Source organism: Gavia stellata, chromosome 10 (assembly GCF_030936135.1).
Source record: "Gavia stellata isolate bGavSte3 chromosome 10, bGavSte3.hap2, whole genome shotgun sequence".
In the NCBI taxonomy this organism is placed as follows: Eukaryota; Metazoa; Chordata; class Aves; order Gaviiformes; family Gaviidae; genus Gavia; species Gavia stellata.
Genome location: NC_082603.1, coordinates 23,797,603 through 23,815,499, shown reverse-complemented (window position 1 = coordinate 23,815,499; position 17,897 = coordinate 23,797,603). Strand labels below are relative to the sequence as shown.

Sequence of the window (17,897 nt, the reverse complement as noted above, 5' to 3'; positions counted from 1 at the left end):
GCATGTGGTGCAGCGGTGTTCTCCCCATTCCCACCACCACAATTTGCCCGCAAAGTGCAGAGCAAAAGCTGCTGTTGAAATTTCATCCCTAACAGAAGGGTCCACGCACCAGCCCTTATAAAATTAATCTCAGCCTAAGACAGAAGGAATACAACCCTTCACAAACAACTGGGCAAACCTTAACCCAGAGGACAAAGCCAACCTGCGCTGGAGTTAGAGGGCAGCAGTTGCAGCGCTAGAATCCCCTGCCGGACCATGCTGACGAGACCAACATCGGCAGTGACAACAGACACGCTGGGCTTCCTCCCAGATGACTCCTGCACGTCACCAGGGCTCTCTTGGCTCAGGGGTGACAAATCCACCTGGAAAAGTAAAAAAAAAAAACCACAAGGACCCATGGGGCAGACTTCAGCCTAGTTCTAGTGCTCACTCTCCCAAACAGCCTTCATTCTAGCAGCCCCCTGGTACCACTGCCCTGGAGCACTTCAGCAGACTCCACTTCCAGCTTTAATTTCCAGGTGCTCTCGAAGTCCTGGTCACTCGGGCCCCTTAGAACAGCTGGACAAGGCTGCTCAGGGGTGGAAGAAGGGGATAACATGCTCAGAGCTTTATTACAAGCTGATTTCTCAGAGAAGGGGAAAAATGAGACACTTTGGGGTCACTAAAGCTCCCCTGCAGAGCAAGCAGTTCCCAATTAAAGAGATGGTGAATACCTCTTTTTTTCTGTCATTTAGTAGAAGCTGCAGCTATTCAGTATCTACTCAAGTAAAGCCCAGAAACTCTGGAGGGGCAGAGACAGCTATGTCTCACTTATGAAGCACTGCAGCAGAGGGGGTAAGGAGCCTCCTAAGGAAAAAGTCTAGTGCCTAGACATTTAACTCTGTTCAAACAGCACTTTTTATGCAGTGCTGATATAAGCAAATGCAGGTAGGCTTCTCCTGCATCTTCTATGAAAAATATCCCCCAGGCAAAGCCTCAAATTTATATAATTACACTGGTGAGGAACCTACTGTGCTCATAGTCCCCTCGTCTCCAGAATGCTCTGGCAGTTCAACCCTGTAATAAACTATTGCTTCATTTTTACTGCTAACACAGAGAATGGGTGAGACCCTCCCCTGCAAAGCTACAGATGAGTGGAGCTGGAAAAGAAAATTAGAACTAAGGAAACTTTTGTTCTGCACAAATGGGAGCAGTTTGTGGCTGTGAGCAAAAAAACTGGCTATCCGTCACTTTAATTTGCCAGATGCCTTAAATTCAGACACTTGTTGACAATGATACAGCTAAGGCACTTCAAAAGTAAAAAAAGTTTCAGTCTCTGCCCTTCCCCTGGGGTGTCGCACCTCCACCCCACAGCCTGTGGCAGGACTCACCAGTCCCTCCGGCCTGCAAGCGCGTCTCTTTCCCCCATTTGCATGGAAGAAGTTATAGGGTAGTTTACCATGAGAGAAATACTGCAGCAAGCAGGAATGCATACAAGCACTGCAAAAACACCAGCTGGACACACTGGTAAAGGTATTTATTTCCTGCAATCTTCTTTCTGTTCCAGGACTGACAGCCTTAGCACTCAAAGATATAAATTTCAGCTGGACTATGAGATCTGAAGCACTTCAGCTATGCAACTGCAATGGATCACCAATAGCCTCTTGCTCATCTGACTTGGAGACTTTTTTTTTTTCTTTTTGCCCAAACTCTAATAACGAATGGTAAATAAGGACTAAATAACCTCAGCCAGGCCAATAATGCCTTTGACTGCAAGAACGGTGCCCATAGATACGATTGTGACTGCCACGTGAACATGGCAGTATTACTATGTAACCTTCACATTCTTCATTTCCAAGATCAGGAGAGATTGTCTTGACGAAAAATCCATAGACATTCTGAATCCCTACAGAGTCTCACTTTTAATTTCATCCTAAGCTGTATTTTATAGTACTATCATTAACTTGCCGATACCTATATCTGTGGCTACTAAACAGCAACTGCCACAGATTTCAAGGAGTATGAGAAACTGCACCGCCTGTTTATTCAGTTTCATGGTCAGTTTTCATGGTAACAAGGAAGTATTTTCATTCATGAAATGTAACAAGGGCCAAGGGCATATTCACAGCTATTTACAGATTAATGACATGGGCACGATCACCTCTCCCATCATCTTCTTCAGAGAGAAAGCACATCCTACATTTTATCCCATGATGTACAAGAAGTCAAGCTGCTTTATTACATAATAATCTTGGGGAAGGTAACCATTCTCATCAGTCCTTCTAAGCACTTAATGGTTCTGCTTTCCTCAGTGTTCATGTCTCATTACTGTATCCCACAAAGTTATCTTACAAACTCCTTAGCTGCTCCTTCTCCAGACCTGCGCCGCTGTTCCTCTTGCCACCTCAGAGGGGCCTCAGAGTGCAAATCTCAAGGGAGCCAAGAGACCCCAACCACCTCTGCCCCCCTTACCTGCGGTTTGGGTTCATACTGTTGCTGGAGCATCTCTGCCACTTTGTTCTCAAAGGCACATAGCTGTGTGTAAACTTGGTGCAGAAAGGCCTCTCGCTTTGTCTCATCCAGCTGACAGCCCTGGAAGAGTACCTGGCCCAAGGACACAGATGTCAGTCATCAAGTTGAGGTTTTATAGTACCAGACCCCAAAATGGTACCCAGGAACACAGTTCTGCACGGTGAAGTTCAGACACGTCCCTGACAAAGTACAGGTACAGCACAGGTCTCTTCTCGCTATTCCTGCGCAGGGCCAACTGCCTGCGAGCAGCGGTGTCTCATGGCATCTGCAATGCACTCCGCAGCAGATGCTCACATCACTCTTTGAGAAATCTCCTTCTTGGGCAAGAAATTTCTACTTCATTTGCCTTCTTCCAGGATAACCAGTTGTCAGGAGAAAGCAATGTGGGATCCTTGCTAGAAGCCATTAACTCTGGTCTGATGTTTCTAAGGAAGGCCTGTTTGTTCTAATCTAACTCACCTATAGACTGATCCAATTATCTTCCAGTAAATGGCTGGATAAAGGAACAGCAAATTGAAATAAAGAAAAGAAAAAATTAGACTGGACTTTACAAAAGAGGCTGAGTGATGTGTCAGTGAGCCTGCCACCACAGAAACCCCCCAAACTGATAGGCATGACACTTGTGTTTACAGATGCCACCATTGTACAGGCAATCTCTGTCCACAACCAGGAAGCAAAGAATACACAATGTGTAGACAAAGAACTCAACAGGTGGGTGGGATGCTGCATGTTATCCAAATTCCCTCAACCTCAGATGGGCAAGACTTCATTTTGCCCAGGAAAAGTAAATGATTACAACATAGACGGGCTTTCCTGGATGAGTGATATACGTATATGCCTTTTCCTACATAAAAGGAACATAAAGCTTATCGAGTTGTATCCAGAGATTACAGTTCCTGGCCTCATACAATAAATGCATCTTTAGAGAGGTCCAAAGAAGAAAAACATAGCAACTTCAGAGTGCTCAATTTAGTGTAAATAGGGGAGCTACTGAGGCAAAGCATGATGGTGTCTGCACAATAGCTGGACAAAAATGACACACAAAACATCACTGACAAATGGAGAAATTCCTGCTACACTTACTTTGGTAGGACCTAAGAACGGACCAAAGCGAGGGCCGCGCTTTTCAAGCACTATATAGACCATTAAAGGCTGCAGCCTCGCAGAAGGCTTGGGCAGAGGCGGGCTGGGGAGACAGAGGGAGGGAACAAGCATAGACTAACAGGCTCCTCCTGTTACCACCCACTTTTCCTGGTATTAGCAAAGGGATGAAATACACCATCAGAAACGTGAAAATAATGTGAAAATACTGTGAGGTGGAAGGGATCAAGGACAAACTTCAAAAACCACACTGGCACCATAAAACAGACTTCAATTTATTAAACAGACCTGCCCTGGCTCAAGTAAAATCTCATTGATAATCTCAATACTGGGGCCAGCTGCTCTCTCCAGCAAGGAGAAACATATTCATACCAGTGCAAAAAGAGAACAAGGTTTGTAGGAAGAGGCAATTATCTTTGAATAAACCACTGCTACACAGTTGGAGCAGGCAGACAAGCTTTGGGCACACCAGCTCTTCTTGAATGCTTCAAGCTAATTATAACAGGCCAAAAAGAATTAGTCAACAGAAATTAAAAAAACCTCAACAAAACAACAACAAGCAGCACACATTCGACATGAGGGAAACATTCCCTGTGGCCCAACTCTAAGACCATGCCTGTGGGCCGCATTCTCTGCCGGACCCTGCTCCCCCAGGAAAACCTCCGCTTCCTGCCCAAAAAGGAGAAGTTGCTCACACACTTCCCCACTGCACCAGGCTGCACATTTTAATGAGACAAGTCTGCAGCTTCGCAGATAACAGAGCCCAGCTACCACATGCCCCCTCTTTCCTCTGTGTTCACAGGAAGCCTGTACAGCGAGCTGCTCACACACTGAGCCGCGCCAAGGGAGAGGCTGAACTTTACCTGATGGGACTGCAGGCCAATGATGGAGGAATATGCCTGAATGGTGACAAAGATCTCTGGCTGGTAGATGATGTCTGAACCAGGGATACGAAAGGGTCTTAACAATCCCACCAAGCATCGGGAAAGGGCATGAAACACTTCATCAAAAATTATCTCCCCTGTTGAGTCATCCTGCAGAAACAGAGAAAGGGAACGGCTGTTTCATTTTCTAGGACTTTCAATCTCATTGCTGGTTGCCCCACCATGCAGAGCCAACAGCAAACATCCTTCTGCAATGGCAGCTAGATTAAAATGATGGCTCTCTGTAAATAAAAGTCACACATTAAGCATTCAGCAGAGAAACAGGATCTGCCATTAAGCTGCCTAGCTAGGAGCACTGCATGCCTCCCTCCTGGGAAAAGACTTCTGCAAAAGTTAAGACTAACCCAGAGAGGAAAAAGCCATCTCAGCAAATAGAAACAGGTCCAGCCTTTTAACGCAGAACACCCCAAAGAGGCAGTTTCTGCACTTACCACAATCCCCGTGGAAGGGCTCAGATCAAGTTCAATCACAAACCGGTACTGGCGGGCCAGGAAGGTGACCCGTGTAGAGGGCACGAGGAGATAGGGCCTGGGCTGGACGGGCTCATCTGGCTGCCACCCATTAGGCAGAATGCTGAGAACATCAAGTTCATTTTCTGACTTTGCCTACAAGAACAAGTAAATGGTACCTGAGAGAACATCAAGTCAAGCCGAAGCAAGAACCAGAGAAAGGGACTGGGTTAAAATCTTCTGCAGGGTCCAGCACCTCATGAGTGGCACAGAGCCAACTTGCCACATCAGGCTGTGCTGACACCATCCAGCCCTAGGCACCAACTCACCAGCTCTGGCTCGGGCACAGCCCAGATGACCTGATGGAGTCGGCTGAGGACCCAGGCGAGGCGTACGTTGCGGGAGATGCGATAGTCTTTCTTCATCAGAAGGAAGACATGCCCTGCCTCCTCCACCTGCGGCGGAAGCACAGCAGCCCAGGTCACTCCAGGGCTCGGCAGGCACCCCAGGAGGACACCCCGGCCACCACCCTGCCCTGCCGCTCACCCCCAGGCGGCTTCGGCCCTGCACCCGCACCCCTCACCTTCCCTCACAGACCAGGCCAGGCCAGGCCAGCCCAGCCCCACTGCTCCGCACCGCGGCCCTCTCCCCCGCACCGCGGCTACCCCTCACCTATCTCCTGCCTCCGGCTCCCCGATTCCCCCCTCCCCAGCTCAGCCCTACCCCCGGCCCAGCCCCAGCTCCCCCGGCCCGGTCCCACCTCCGAGTCTGGCCTCTCGGCGGCCGCCATGTCCCGCCCGGCCCCGCCCCGCGCCCTCTGACCTCCGCCCTCGCAGCGGCCCGCCCCGCCACCCTGCGGTGCGCGGCTGACCCGGAAGCGCCGCTCTCCCGTGGCAACCGGGCCGTGCCGCCATGCAGGTGAGGGGCGCCGGAGCCGGGCCGGGCCGGGCTGGGGCTGAGCGCGGCTGCGGCCCCTCCGGGGGCAGCGGGGCGCGGGCAGGGCCGGGCCGGGGAGGCGCTGCAGGGCTTTGCCGCGGGCGGGAGGCCAGCGCGGCCTGTGGGGCCGCTCCGTGGCGGGGCCGGGCCCGGGCCCCGCGTTTCGGTGCCGCCTGTCACGGACGTCCCGAGCTGCACGGGGCTTGGCCTGAGGCGGTGGCCAGCGCTGCCGCCGCCTTTGGCCCGACCCTGGCGGGGGCCGCGGCCGCCAAGCGGCTATTTCCCCGCCGGCTGCAACAGTGATTCCTGCCCGACCTCGGCCCGTCTGCTCCCCAGGGGTCTAACCCGCCCCGGGCTGAAGCAGCCTGGGTGGGAGACTGAGCTCACCCTCGAGCAGCTGGTGCTATGCTTTCCTCTGCAACAACCACCTCTTGCTGCACGGCTGTAGGGTGAGCGTGTGTCTGGATATCTGAGCGCACCTCTCAGCCCTTGCTGCAGCCCTTGGTAACAGTCATCAGACCAAAGGTCCACCTACCCAGCAGCCTGGGTTTGCCACTAGCCAAGAAGCTGATGCCCAAAAAAAAGTTGTGAGAGCAAAATAAGCTACTGATGTTATTCTGTATAAACTATTGCTAGCACATCCCTTGTGTTTAATAGCCTTGAATGAATTTTCATTGATGGAAGAAGGATCTAGTTACTTCTCGAAGCGCTGTCCATTTTTAGTATCCATAATGTCCAGTGGAAAAGAGCTACAGAGGTTAATGACAGGTTAACAGGCTGTAAAGATCCACCTCCTTTGGTTTGTTTGAAACCACTACCTGCTGGCCTCATACAAGTCTCCGGTTGTTCTACCGGAAAAGAAAAATAGATTGTTCTGCAATTCCTCGTCTATAGGGTTTGTTATATTGTCTCTCCTTGTTTCAGCCACTTGCACATACCGCTCTCTTTTCTGTTTTTAACTGCTGCATCTATGGTACTGATGAAGATTCTTGATCATCCTTGTTGCCTTTATTTGTACGTATGCCTACTATATCCCTTTTCAGTTGGAGGGATGAAAGTGACACATACTATTCGAGATGCAAATGAGGCATGCATTTATATGATGACATAATGATGCTTAGTTTTCTGTTGCCTTCCTAATAAATCCTATTATCGCTTTTACTTCCTTGACTGCTTCTTGAGCCTTGGGCAGATGTTTTCATGGGTTACCCTCAGATAATACTGAGATCTTGTTTCTGAGTGATAATATTATCAGCTCAGAGAATGTCATTGTGTATGGAAAGTCAGGATTGTTTTTTTTTTTCCTTTGTTTTGCCACATGCATTGGTTATACGTTTACCTACTCTGAATTTCACCTTTACCTCTCAGTTGCTTCATATCAGGAGGTCCTTCAGCAACCCCTCCCATAAGCCCTATCTCTACTACCTTGGGGCAATTTAGTATGGCTAACAAACTCCTTAAAGCACTGCTTGAATATAGCATATGCCTGTGAGAGGCACAGCATTCCTTGGAAACACCAGTCGGTCTTATTGCATGCATGCTTTGCAGTGCTTACATCTGCTTCCAGCTCTTAATGGCTTTGGAGGGAGCCTACGAAAGAAGGAGGCTTGGAGTACGCTGCTGCCGCAAGAGCAATGCATGTGCAATCAGATTTCATTCATCCTCGTGAGGACTTCTTGGATAAGCGCAGGCAACGGGCCAGGTGAATTGTCATGGGTGCATATGCCTGGCACCCCTGCAGTAAAACACTGGCTACCAGCCCAACTTGTAATACAGGCATTAGTTAATCTTCTTGCACAAACACAGTGCACACAAACAGTTGTAGACTCATTTCTTAATTGCACAGGAACTGACTAGTCCCATCACAAGATGGAGGAGAGTGCTTTTATCTCGAGGTAGAACACCCAGCAATCCGCTCCGTGAATCCACTCCATGGACTGGGGATTAAGTTTTAACAAAGTTGACTCAGCTGTTTCTTCTAAGGTGGTTAAGTGAAGTGAAGTCTGAACAGTGATTACTAAAAAAAGCCTTTATAGTCTTGTCAGACTATAAATAAAACAGAATAAATTTGCGTTCTCGTGAACATAGAAGATACCTGATAATCTCTCCAGTGAAGCTCAGACTGGTCCAGTGTATTTAAATAAAACAACAACAAACTCAATAGCAAGCATGCCAACAGCCTGAGTCACTCTATCTGCTTTCCCAATCGGCATTCCCTTTCTATTATTTGATTGCTTTGTCCCACCCGCCTCATGGATTATTATTGTACAGTTCTTGACTTACATGAGCAGTTCATTAGGGCTGGGACTTTAATTATATTTTACGCAATACTGTAGCATGAATAAGTTAGAATAGATAAGATTCTAGAGGGTTTTTGCAAGAGTCAAGGATATGCCTTGGTGTCTTTGGCAACAGATCCCCTATCCTGACACTTTGTCACCATCCTCCCTCACCCGGGGATGTCAGTGGAAAAGGTTATTTAAACAACGTAATCCAGAGCAAAAGGCAGGAGGTGATGTGTGCGTGTGTCGGTATGTGTGGTCTCTGTCATGTCAGGGCCTCCCGCAGCCGGTAAGGCACAAGTAGATTAGGAGCTGCCAGTTTCTTTAGCAGCTGGAAGGCACTTGGGCAGGAAGTAAGTAAAGAATGAGGTGAAGGGCAGAAACTGGAGTCTTTAGGCCATGGACCTGATACTCATTTTCCAAAGGGCTGTTTTGTACGAAGGTGTCACTGTGCCCACACCTGCTGCCAGAAAAGGTTGAGGGAATGCTAATCTACTTTGAGCGGGGTTAGCTTAAATGGCTCACAAAGGTGGCATGAGCCAACTTTGATGACTTTGCCTGATGTGGTAAAAAGCAGAGGTAAACGATAATGTCTTCACTACACTCATCTAGATCTTAAAGAGGACAACTAGCCAAGGGTTTATCTCAGGCACAAGTCTCTTGCCTAAGTGTTCCGACCAAAGGGGAAGGGGTCGGTGTGAAACCGTAGGATTTTTATCTCCAGAGTCTCTGTTTGCTTCCCCTGAAAAGGAGGGTCTCTGTAGGAGAGATTGGACTATGGATGCATGTGTGTGGATCCACAACACCTTGGGAAGGTGTTAAGCTTTGTCCTCATCCCTTGTCTTTCTTTCCTTTTTTAGAGAGAGGAGAAGCAGCTGGAGCTGACCCTGGAGGCGCTCATCACTCAGGTGGCCGACCTGAAGAACTCCTTGGTCAGTTTTATCTATAAGCTGGAGAACGAGTACGACCGACTCACATGGTAAGGTGTCTCACAGAGCTGGGGGCACTGTCAATCACTGCTGAAGCTGTTCCAGACGCAGCTCAAAGGACCACAAAATATAATTAAAAACCATTAGCCTATTGTCAGTAGGTTTAAATTTGCTTTTCACATTTCTGCAGGAGGAACCACTACATGTCTTCCACCAGAAAACCAGCTGAAATCCATTGATTTTGTGCTGTATAGTAATAGAGTCGTGCTAACACCTTTTAATATAGACACTTTATGAGAACTAGACTTGCATCTGCAGTGACTGGAAGCTTCTCAGACAAAATATCTTAGAGACCCACCTGCACTATAAAATGAGCAATGGTTCTTTCTGCATTTCTTGACCTTTCTGGCTTTTTCTGGCTCTGGTGTAAACTAGGGTCTTGTGTTTTGCTGGTTCCGCATGTTTTACTAGACGGTTTGAGAGACTTGCAAGGTAGCATTCTCTTCCTGATGGAGCATAAAGATGTTATAGCTACAGCTTAATAAACTATACAGTATCTTAGACAGCGTCTGCCACTGCAGCAAAGCTTCACAGATGGTTAGCGTTTACAGTTCATGTCACAGAAAGCAGGAGAGGTGATGAATCCACTAGAGGGACCAAGCTGAAGGGGACCTCCTTGACAAGATTATCAGTTATTTTGCTTCATTATTGCTTAGTCTGGATAGCCAAGCTATAAATATTGTCTCTCCTGGCTGCAGTGTTTAGGAGTGAAATTGTTTCTCAGACCTTGCTCTAGAATTGCACTGAGAGAGTTAGTGATAAGGAAAGCATTGCTTCTGTGTACGTTACTGAAATCCCAAACAACTGCCACTTACAATGGTACTGCTTGCAATGTCCCTGAGCTATTTGCAGCATTTGAGCTATTTGCAGTAGGGACTGGGATTTGTCCACACCTGCACATTCAGCCCTTCTATTGCTTACTGTCTGGAGTAGACTGGTTTGAGGAGTAATAGTGTTATTTCCTCACTTCTCAGCCATTTGAGTGAAGAAGAGATAAAAGCCATCTGTGGCATCCCTTTCCATGTTCTGTCCTCTTTATTTTCTTTCCCAGGCCTTCAGTTCTGGACAGCTTTGCATTGCTCTCAGGGCAGCTGAACACCTTGAATAAAGTGCTAAAGCATGAGAAGACCCCACTATTGCGAAACCAGGTTATCATACCCCTAGTGCTGTCTCCAGACCGCGATGAGGAGATCATGGTAAGAAACTTCCCTCTGAGTGTTGGCCCTGGAGTATCAGAAAGTGCTTCTGTATCTGCTCTAGCTTGCCATTCCTTGTGCTGGGCATTCCTCAGCTCTGGGTGCAGAGAAAGAAAACGTGATGAGTGGTTCTGCCTGGGAGCTGTTTTGCTGGGAGGCTTTCACCTACAAACAGTTGCACTGGATACACTTTACAGGGGGTGTTCCTGTTCATAAATATGTTACTTTCATGATGTTGGGGCTGAAAGAGATAGTGTCTTGTTGTGTAACTGGGAGGTCCCCTTGCAAGCTCCTGGTTTTCTCTGCCGTAGCTGTGCTGTTTCTGTCAGACATCTGCATCTAGATTTGCACTGTTTGTCATCTGACCAACATGGGGTGTGTTACAGAATGTCCAGCATGCGTTGGCAACATTTATTCTTTGCTTGAGTGAGAAAACATTTCAACTGATTATGGCCATGCTGGTGGGGTTGCACTGCAGACCCCCGTGGGTTGCTCTTTGGCATAGTGCAAATTCCTGGACAAATCATTGAAACTTTCCAATGCTCCCCAGATCAAGGTTTCCCCACAGCATGCTACTAGCCTTGTTCCACCACCACGGCCTGTGCTCTCGTCTTGAGCTGTCTGAGTGCTAGTCTGGAGGAGGAGGCTCTGAGTGTGGCTTGTCCAACTATTGCAGCGGCAGACAGAGGGGCGTGTGCCAGTGTTCAGCCATGAGGTAGTGCCTGACCATCTTCGAACTAAGCCTGATCCTGAGGTAGAGGAGCAGGAGAAGCAGCTGATCACAGATGCAGCTCGAATTAGCCCTGATGTGGCACAGGTAGGTGAAGAAGAGTTTGATACTTCTGCCTCTTAGTCCTAGGGCACAAGATACCCTTTAACTCTGCTTTCTTCACCCTTCCATCTGACAGTTTTCTTTTTTGCTGTGTCCTTTTCTGTCTGAGATTTCTCCAGCTGACGCTAGCTGAGGTTTAGTTTCCTCCACAGTTTCACAAACCAAGGGTATCCAGCCCGCTGGCTGTTCACAGGAGGTGCTATCAGATGAGTCAGAGAAGGGGAAGGCTATCCCATCCCCATAGTGCCCTCCTGCATGCATTAGCACTGGGCTCTCTAGGCTCTGCTACCAAAATGCTTATGTTTGCTTACACAGACCCTGGGAAGAGAAAGCTTGTTTGTTTACCTTGCTGACTTGTACTGAGCTGGAGGTACCCTGGTGGTTTCTGATGGTTTTCATTTTGCAGAAACAGATCCAAAGTCTGAACAAAATGTGCTCAAATCTGCTGGAGAAAATCAGTAAGGAGGAGCGTGAATCTGAAAGTGGAGGTATGTCACTGAGGTGGAAACAGGGTATAAGGTCCAAGCAGCAGCCTTGAGAGAGTAGTGGCAAAATAGGTAAATCAGAGAGCCTGAAGTGTGGGAAATGCAGATGAGCAGCGTAGACGAAAGCATTCCAGAAGATGCGAGATTGGCTGTCCTGGAGCCCCCTAATTTGAAAAGGGGTCCTGTGGGTGCAATGTGTCCTGCTTGTGTGACTGGTGCATGGCAGGAAGGTCATTCCAACCCTTTGCCATATCCCCCTTTGAGGAGGTGGTAAGTATTTACCAAGAAAACATCCCAATCAGCTTGGATTAATAAAAATAGCTGTGAAAATGCAGTGGCCGTAAATGGGAAACCCCTTAGCTATGTTCTGAATAAGACCGCAACATGTTTGTTGGCAGGCTTTTGTGTGACATTCTCTACATGATAGCTGCTTCAGACTCATAGTTAACCTTTTCTGGTTCTGACTCTGATGCTGGACATCCTTATTTTATTGGTCTCTGCCATCAGCTGTTCACTATTCCTGGGATTGCTATGCACAACTCTCAAAGGTAGCGGGGGGGTTTTTTCTCATCTTTGACACACACATAGTGTAAGCAAGGACCCAAGCACAGGTTCTGTTTGGTTTCTGGGATTAATAGTATAAGTGGGAAGGTGTGTAGTAGAAAAACTTGCAGACACCATGCTGCTCATGAGGCTCCAAAAGGGGATGTTGCCATTGTTTATCTAAAACACAGTGCTTGTTACCTGCCACAGGATTCAGCACAGAAGAGCCTTTAGTAGGAACATTCTCATGGGAGGAGTTGCCTCCCTCTATCCTCCTTCCCTGACTGGTATATGCCCTGCTCTTAGTGGAGAAGCTCTTGGATCACCACTGTCCCTGGATTTTGCAGCTTCTTTGACCCTGCTGAGACTCTTGTAGGATAGCTTGTTAGAAGCGGATCTCTATTATTACATGCATCAAAATAGCAGAAAAGTAAATTCAGGACCAGGTATGCTACTTTTTAGACTTGATTGCTAGAAAGTTCAAAAATCACTTCTTTGTCTACAGGTTTACGACAGAACAAGCAGACTTTCAACCCTGCAGACACCAATGCGCTGGTAGCAGCTGTGGCCTTCGGGAAAGGACTGTCAAACCGGAGACCCCCTGGCTCTGGAGGATCTGTCCAGTCAGGTCAACCAGGAACTGGTGGCATCATTGCAGGTGCTTCAGGCATGCAGCAGGTCCCAATGTCAGGTGCACCAGCTCAGCAGCAGCCGATGCTCGCAGGAGTGCAGATGGCACAAGCAGGACAGCCAGGTAAATAAGCTGCATATCTGAGAGCAATTGAAATCCAGGGAGCAAGAAAGAAAAATGCAGATGTAGAGATTCTTCCTCAGTCACCTTTTAGATATAACTGAGTAAGAGGTTCCTTTCTGGCCTTAATAACATGAGTCAGGTTGTAACAGTGGAGTAATACCTGCTTAACATTGGCTCAGAGGTTCAGATGGATCCCAGCCATTCAGCTTCACCTTCTTAACTCACACTGCAATACCATTTTAATAATAGACTTAGTGAACATAGGAATCAATATGGAGGGAGATCCTAGTGTAGGTTTGTAGGGACCTATGCTGTGTGTTTTGCTGTCAAATTTAAATTGTGGGTAGGCAATAAAGTGGAAAGGTTTGATGATAATGAGTTATTTAAGGTAAGAAAAAAACAAAAGCTGTCTGTAAAGAGTCACAGAAGGATTTCATATACCAAGTGACTTCACTTAGTAACAGTAGATTACATTTGTATTCAATATCAAGTGAAACACGTAGGCATAGCAATTTGACTTTACATGGCCAGCACCTGGACTCCAACCTAATTACTTGTATTTGGGAAATAGATACATGATATAATAGTTCCATAAAGCCATTAACTGGATGTTCAGTTGGGGCAAAAATGCAAACCGAATGTTAGGAATTACTAGAAAAGGAACAGAGAAACAGAGGATATCATTAGGCCATTGTGTAAATCCATTGGACAGCCACACCTGCAATATTATGTGCAGTTCCCATCTCTGCTACTGGGGATAGCTTTGGTGTAGGGAGAAGAAAGTATGAAAGCCTATAAAATCCCAAATTGTATACAGCAGGTGAATGGGGAATGAGTGTTCACTGTTTCCCATGATACAGAAGGATTGATGAAAGTGCACCAATGAAAATACCAGCTTGTTGATTCAGAACGAAAAGGGAGATAGTTTTCTGAATACTAAATAATTACACTGTGGAGGACATTGCCAAGTATGTGATAGGTAGTTAAAGTTTATATGAGATGGAAAAGTAAGTAGGTAGGTAAATTTCTGGATGAAAAATCAGTCAACAGCTAATCCTGAAGATACCATCTCTGACTCCAAGTCCCTGAGCCACAGTATGTTAGAAGCTGAGGTGGTATTCTGCAGAGGTATCAGTGCAGGCTTGCCCTGTGCTGGTATTCCTCCTTAAATGTCCTCTGCTGTCAAGAATGGGATTGGCCTGGTGGACCTACAGGCCTAACCCTGTACTGTCATTCTTATGTTCGTGTTAATTGAGATTTTGGATATCGGATATCCTAATTGGTGTTTTCTTGCCTGTATAATGAATGTTGTTCAGAAATTAACTTGAGCAACAATATTAATCCTAAGTTAATTATGTATTTATGTAAGAGTTAGAAAGTAATTTCCACTGTGATTTGGAAACAAAGAAGGCCCCTGTGATTTCTGGCTGCATACCCATAAACACTGTCTCCAGGATGCGAAGACAGTCGCTTCTGTACATCAAGCAGAGTGCGCTGGTAACAAGAGCACTTGTCCAGCCTGTATTACTGGGAAGTTCCCTTTTGGTAAGAGCAGCTATATATACTGGCTTTCGCCAAAGGTCAGTCCTACTATCCTGCTTTTGATAGTGCCCATAGTTGAGGCTGAAAGAATATAAGAACAAAGTATATCCTGACAGCAGTTGTTGTTTAGGGATTTTAAGCCAGAGTTTGGTTTGAGACCAGTGGGTATAGCAGCCATCAATTTCTCCAGTTCCTTTTTGAATTACAATTTTGACTTCTACACCCCCTATGGCAATATGTCCCACCACAGCTTTATCGCATGTTTTGCTTAAAAAAGTTTTCCTTTTTATGTTTAAATCTTTTGCCTGATAATTTTATTGCATGTTTCCTTTTTACCTGTGTTGTGAGAAATGGCAAATAATCAGTCCTCAGTTACTTTCTCCATAGTAGTTTTCATTTTTTGGAAGTCTGTCATGTCCTCCTCCCTTTATCCATCTTTTTTTTTCCCCAGCTAATTAGTCCTATTCTGTTTAATATCACTTTGTGTGAAAATTGTAATGTATCTTGGACCATTCTTGTCACTCTTGCCTGCACCTTTTCTGTTTGTTTTCAAGACTGGGAACACCAGAACCGCTCACAGTATTCCAGATGTGAGTGAACCATACAGTCTTGTTCACTCTTCCTTTTGGAGGAAAGTCTAACAGTATTTGAGTACTGATTGTTAGCACTGAAGTGATATCAGATTGCCTGCCAATTCATTGCAGGCAATGACCCGCTTTGGATATGTTTGAGAAAGTTTAAGTTTTATTCTTTTAGCCATTTGCTCATCAAATCTTTTGTCCTGCTGCGCTACAGTTTTAATTTTCAGAAGCTATCCTTTTTTTCTGATCTAATTTGAACATGCATTCCAATTTCTGGAGTGTTCTTTGAATATCCCTCTGTGCTGCTCTTTAATCACTGTCCTTTTGTTTATTTTTCTGATCATCTTAGTTTTGTCTAGCATTGTACGCTTATTGTAAGCTGCTAATACGATGTCTTTGAACACACTCCCATGTGTGATTGGTATCAGCAAAAAGTAATAATGCCCAAGAGGTGGATGTGGTTAAGAGAAATTAAGAGATCTGAGAGAGGCTTGATAATTTAAATATATGCCCTGACTATAAATAATGCTACATGGGAAGGGGATACAGGCTCTTATGTTTGCCTCTGAAATGGAAATGGAGATCAGTCTGGGTACTTCTGTGCGTGCTGCTGCCAGCAACTTCTGTGAGCCTCCTGACAAAGAGAAAGGCTTGTTTAAGATGGAGCAAGGATAGAAATTGAGGGGATAGCAGGGGGACACAGGAACTGTCAAGATTTCTCAACAGAGAAAGATGCCAATTTGTAGAAAAGATTGATTGTGTTAGGTCAGAAGCCGGAAGATGCTTCTGTAGCAGGCAGGCCTAGTGTGGTACCTGGAGTGGAACAGGAAAAGCCCAGACAGTTGTTGTGAGTCTTGCATGCTCCTGAGGAAATGTCCTCTCATATAGCCGATTTTGCACTGCTTTTTCTTTTTCTTTTTTCTCTCTCCAGGAAAAATGCCAAGTGGCATAAAAACAAACATCAAATCTGCCTCAATGCATCCATATCAGAGATGAGTTGAGATGAACCAGACCCAGGGAACAGCAGTTACCAGCATTGTTCCTGCTGCAGCCAGCACACCTGGATTCCTTCTAGGATTTCCAAGACCCCTTCCCATATGCACACACCATACCCAGGGAGGCAGGGGTTATGAGGCCCTTCCCTGGGTTTTATTTAGTGCTGGGTGGCTCGTGTGCAGCGGCTAGTGGCCACGTCTCCTGGACAGAAGTACTTCTCTGTTCAGTCAGAGCATAGAACTTTGCTTCTGGTATTGATCCCATCTTCTTCAGGTCTGGCCTGGAGGACAACTACCCTTTCCTGACACAGAACCTGAAGAGCTGCACAGAGCACTGCTCCTTGTTTCTGCTTGTTCACTTGGGATGTTCTTTCTTTACTCCTCTTGTTGAATAAAGACCTTGTTATGCACACTGTGAGACTCTGCTGTCCATCCCTCGGGTCATAAGGACTCTCATTTCCCTTTGGGTAACGCTACAGAGCAGCTCCAATCTAAAATACACAGCAAATGTTGGAGGCTGAGTGCTAGATCTGCAGGCTTATGTGTAAAGAGCTGTTATAAAGTGAGTCAGCAGGGTACAAACATAAGCAGTAAACATCTTCTTCATTGTAAACCCATTATGACTATTCCCCAGAAAGCAAAATACTGGGAAAGACTGTTACAAGACCCACAGCAAGAAGGCAGCATTTCAGAAACAGAAGTACAGAGCTTTTGTATTCTGATGGTCCTGCAAATCCCAGCTGGATCTGATTTCACTTCCATAGTTCTCTGCTTCTGTGTTTGCTATAAAGTTTCTTAGCTACTTCAGGATTAATTTGTTACTTCAGAGAGGTATTTCAATCTGCTCAGGACCGTGGCACCTCCGAATTAGACAGGCTGTGAGGTCTGGCCCATTTCTCTTTGGAACTGGGCATTGTGAAGCCATCCCTGTTCTACTTTTTGCCCTTGAGCTGTAACATATAATCTGCCTAATGAAAGATTCCCTTGAGAATAAAGGGTGGAGACACATCCCCACAGAGCATGTCAGTACATACAGCACTATCCTAAAGACAACCGTTGTGCCTCTTGCTGCTCTTGCCTGGACTTCCCTTTTGACTTGTGGTGAAAGCCAGCACTGTATTTTACTCAATAGCATCTGTCAGCAATCTTACGGGTGAGGAAATCTCCACTCAGCAGATACAGCCTGCAGCTGCTCCTGCACTGCTTGCCTCTGAGCTGATCAGATCCAGCTTATTTGTGGACGCTGTGGGCTGTTCTCCCAAAACAAAACCTTCCACAAAGCTGTGACTAGGGCTGTTACCGACCCATATTGATGTGTGGGCCCTTGAAAAGCACTGAGCTGGGAAGCAGAAAGTTGAGCTGGAAGCATGAGCAGCTTATACGGTAAGCAAAGCCCCTTCACTATGAATAAACCCAGTGACATGTCTGCAATGGCACCAGCCCAGCCAGACTGATGGGATTGCTTTTCGCTCCTAATGAATGTGCAGCTCCTGGTTCTCTCAGGAGCCACTGACTGCAGCAGGGAGCTGGTGTGAAGGCAGGGGCACTCTGCTGGCTCTGGTGCGAGGGCTTTGTGCAATGCCTGGAGGGCTATGCCCTGTGATGGGCTGAGCACCATGGGGATGGCTGTTCCCTGCTCTATCTCATGTCCCAGCTTTTGTTGGGAAGGAAGGCAGAAAACTGTCAGAGGAATATGTGTCAGATCCCTGGCACTTGTCATCCATAAAGCCTTAGCTCTAGGATGCTGCTTCACTTCA

General features: G+C 46.6%; 2 protein-coding genes across 2 annotated transcripts in view; one reads left to right on the top strand and one right to left on the bottom strand.

Moving 5' to 3' along the window:
• SZT2 (SZT2 subunit of KICSTOR complex) overlaps window positions 1-5,795 on the bottom strand; it is a 59,205-nt gene extending 53,410 nt beyond the window's left edge. The window contains exons 1-6 of the mRNA XM_059821612.1: window positions 5,766-5,795; window positions 5,335-5,460; window positions 4,988-5,161; window positions 4,476-4,646; window positions 2,452-2,583; window positions 203-362 (exon numbers count right to left, since the gene is read on the bottom strand). Coding sequence (XP_059677595.1) covers window positions 203-362; window positions 2,452-2,583; window positions 4,476-4,646; window positions 4,988-5,161; window positions 5,335-5,460; window positions 5,766-5,795 — 793 coding nt within the window. The remainder of the gene's footprint in view (window positions 1-202; window positions 363-2,451; window positions 2,584-4,475; window positions 4,647-4,987; window positions 5,162-5,334; window positions 5,461-5,765) is intronic.
• Window positions 5,796-5,891: 96 nt separating this feature from the next.
• On the top strand, window positions 5,892-16,531 carry MED8 (mediator complex subunit 8). Its single transcript, XM_059822104.1, has 7 exons — window positions 5,892-5,923; window positions 9,084-9,202; window positions 10,264-10,408; window positions 11,085-11,225; window positions 11,647-11,728; window positions 12,774-13,022; window positions 16,077-16,531. The coding sequence occupies exons 1-7, from the start codon at window positions 5,918-5,920 to the stop codon at window positions 16,139-16,141; spliced, it is 807 nt and encodes a 268-aa protein (XP_059678087.1). The 5' UTR covers window positions 5,892-5,917; the 3' UTR covers window positions 16,142-16,531.
• Window positions 16,532-17,897: the final 1,366 nt, after the last annotated feature.

Coding starts and splice junctions, on each gene's coding strand:
- MED8 (XM_059822104.1), top strand. Junction 10,409..11,084: donor ACCGCGATGAGGAGATCATG/GTAAGAAACTTC, acceptor CAACTATTGCAG/CGGCAGACAGAGGGGCGTGT. Junction 13,023..16,076: donor GGCACAAGCAGGACAGCCAG/GTAAATAAGCTG, acceptor TTCTCTCTCCAG/GAAAAATGCCAAGTGGCATA.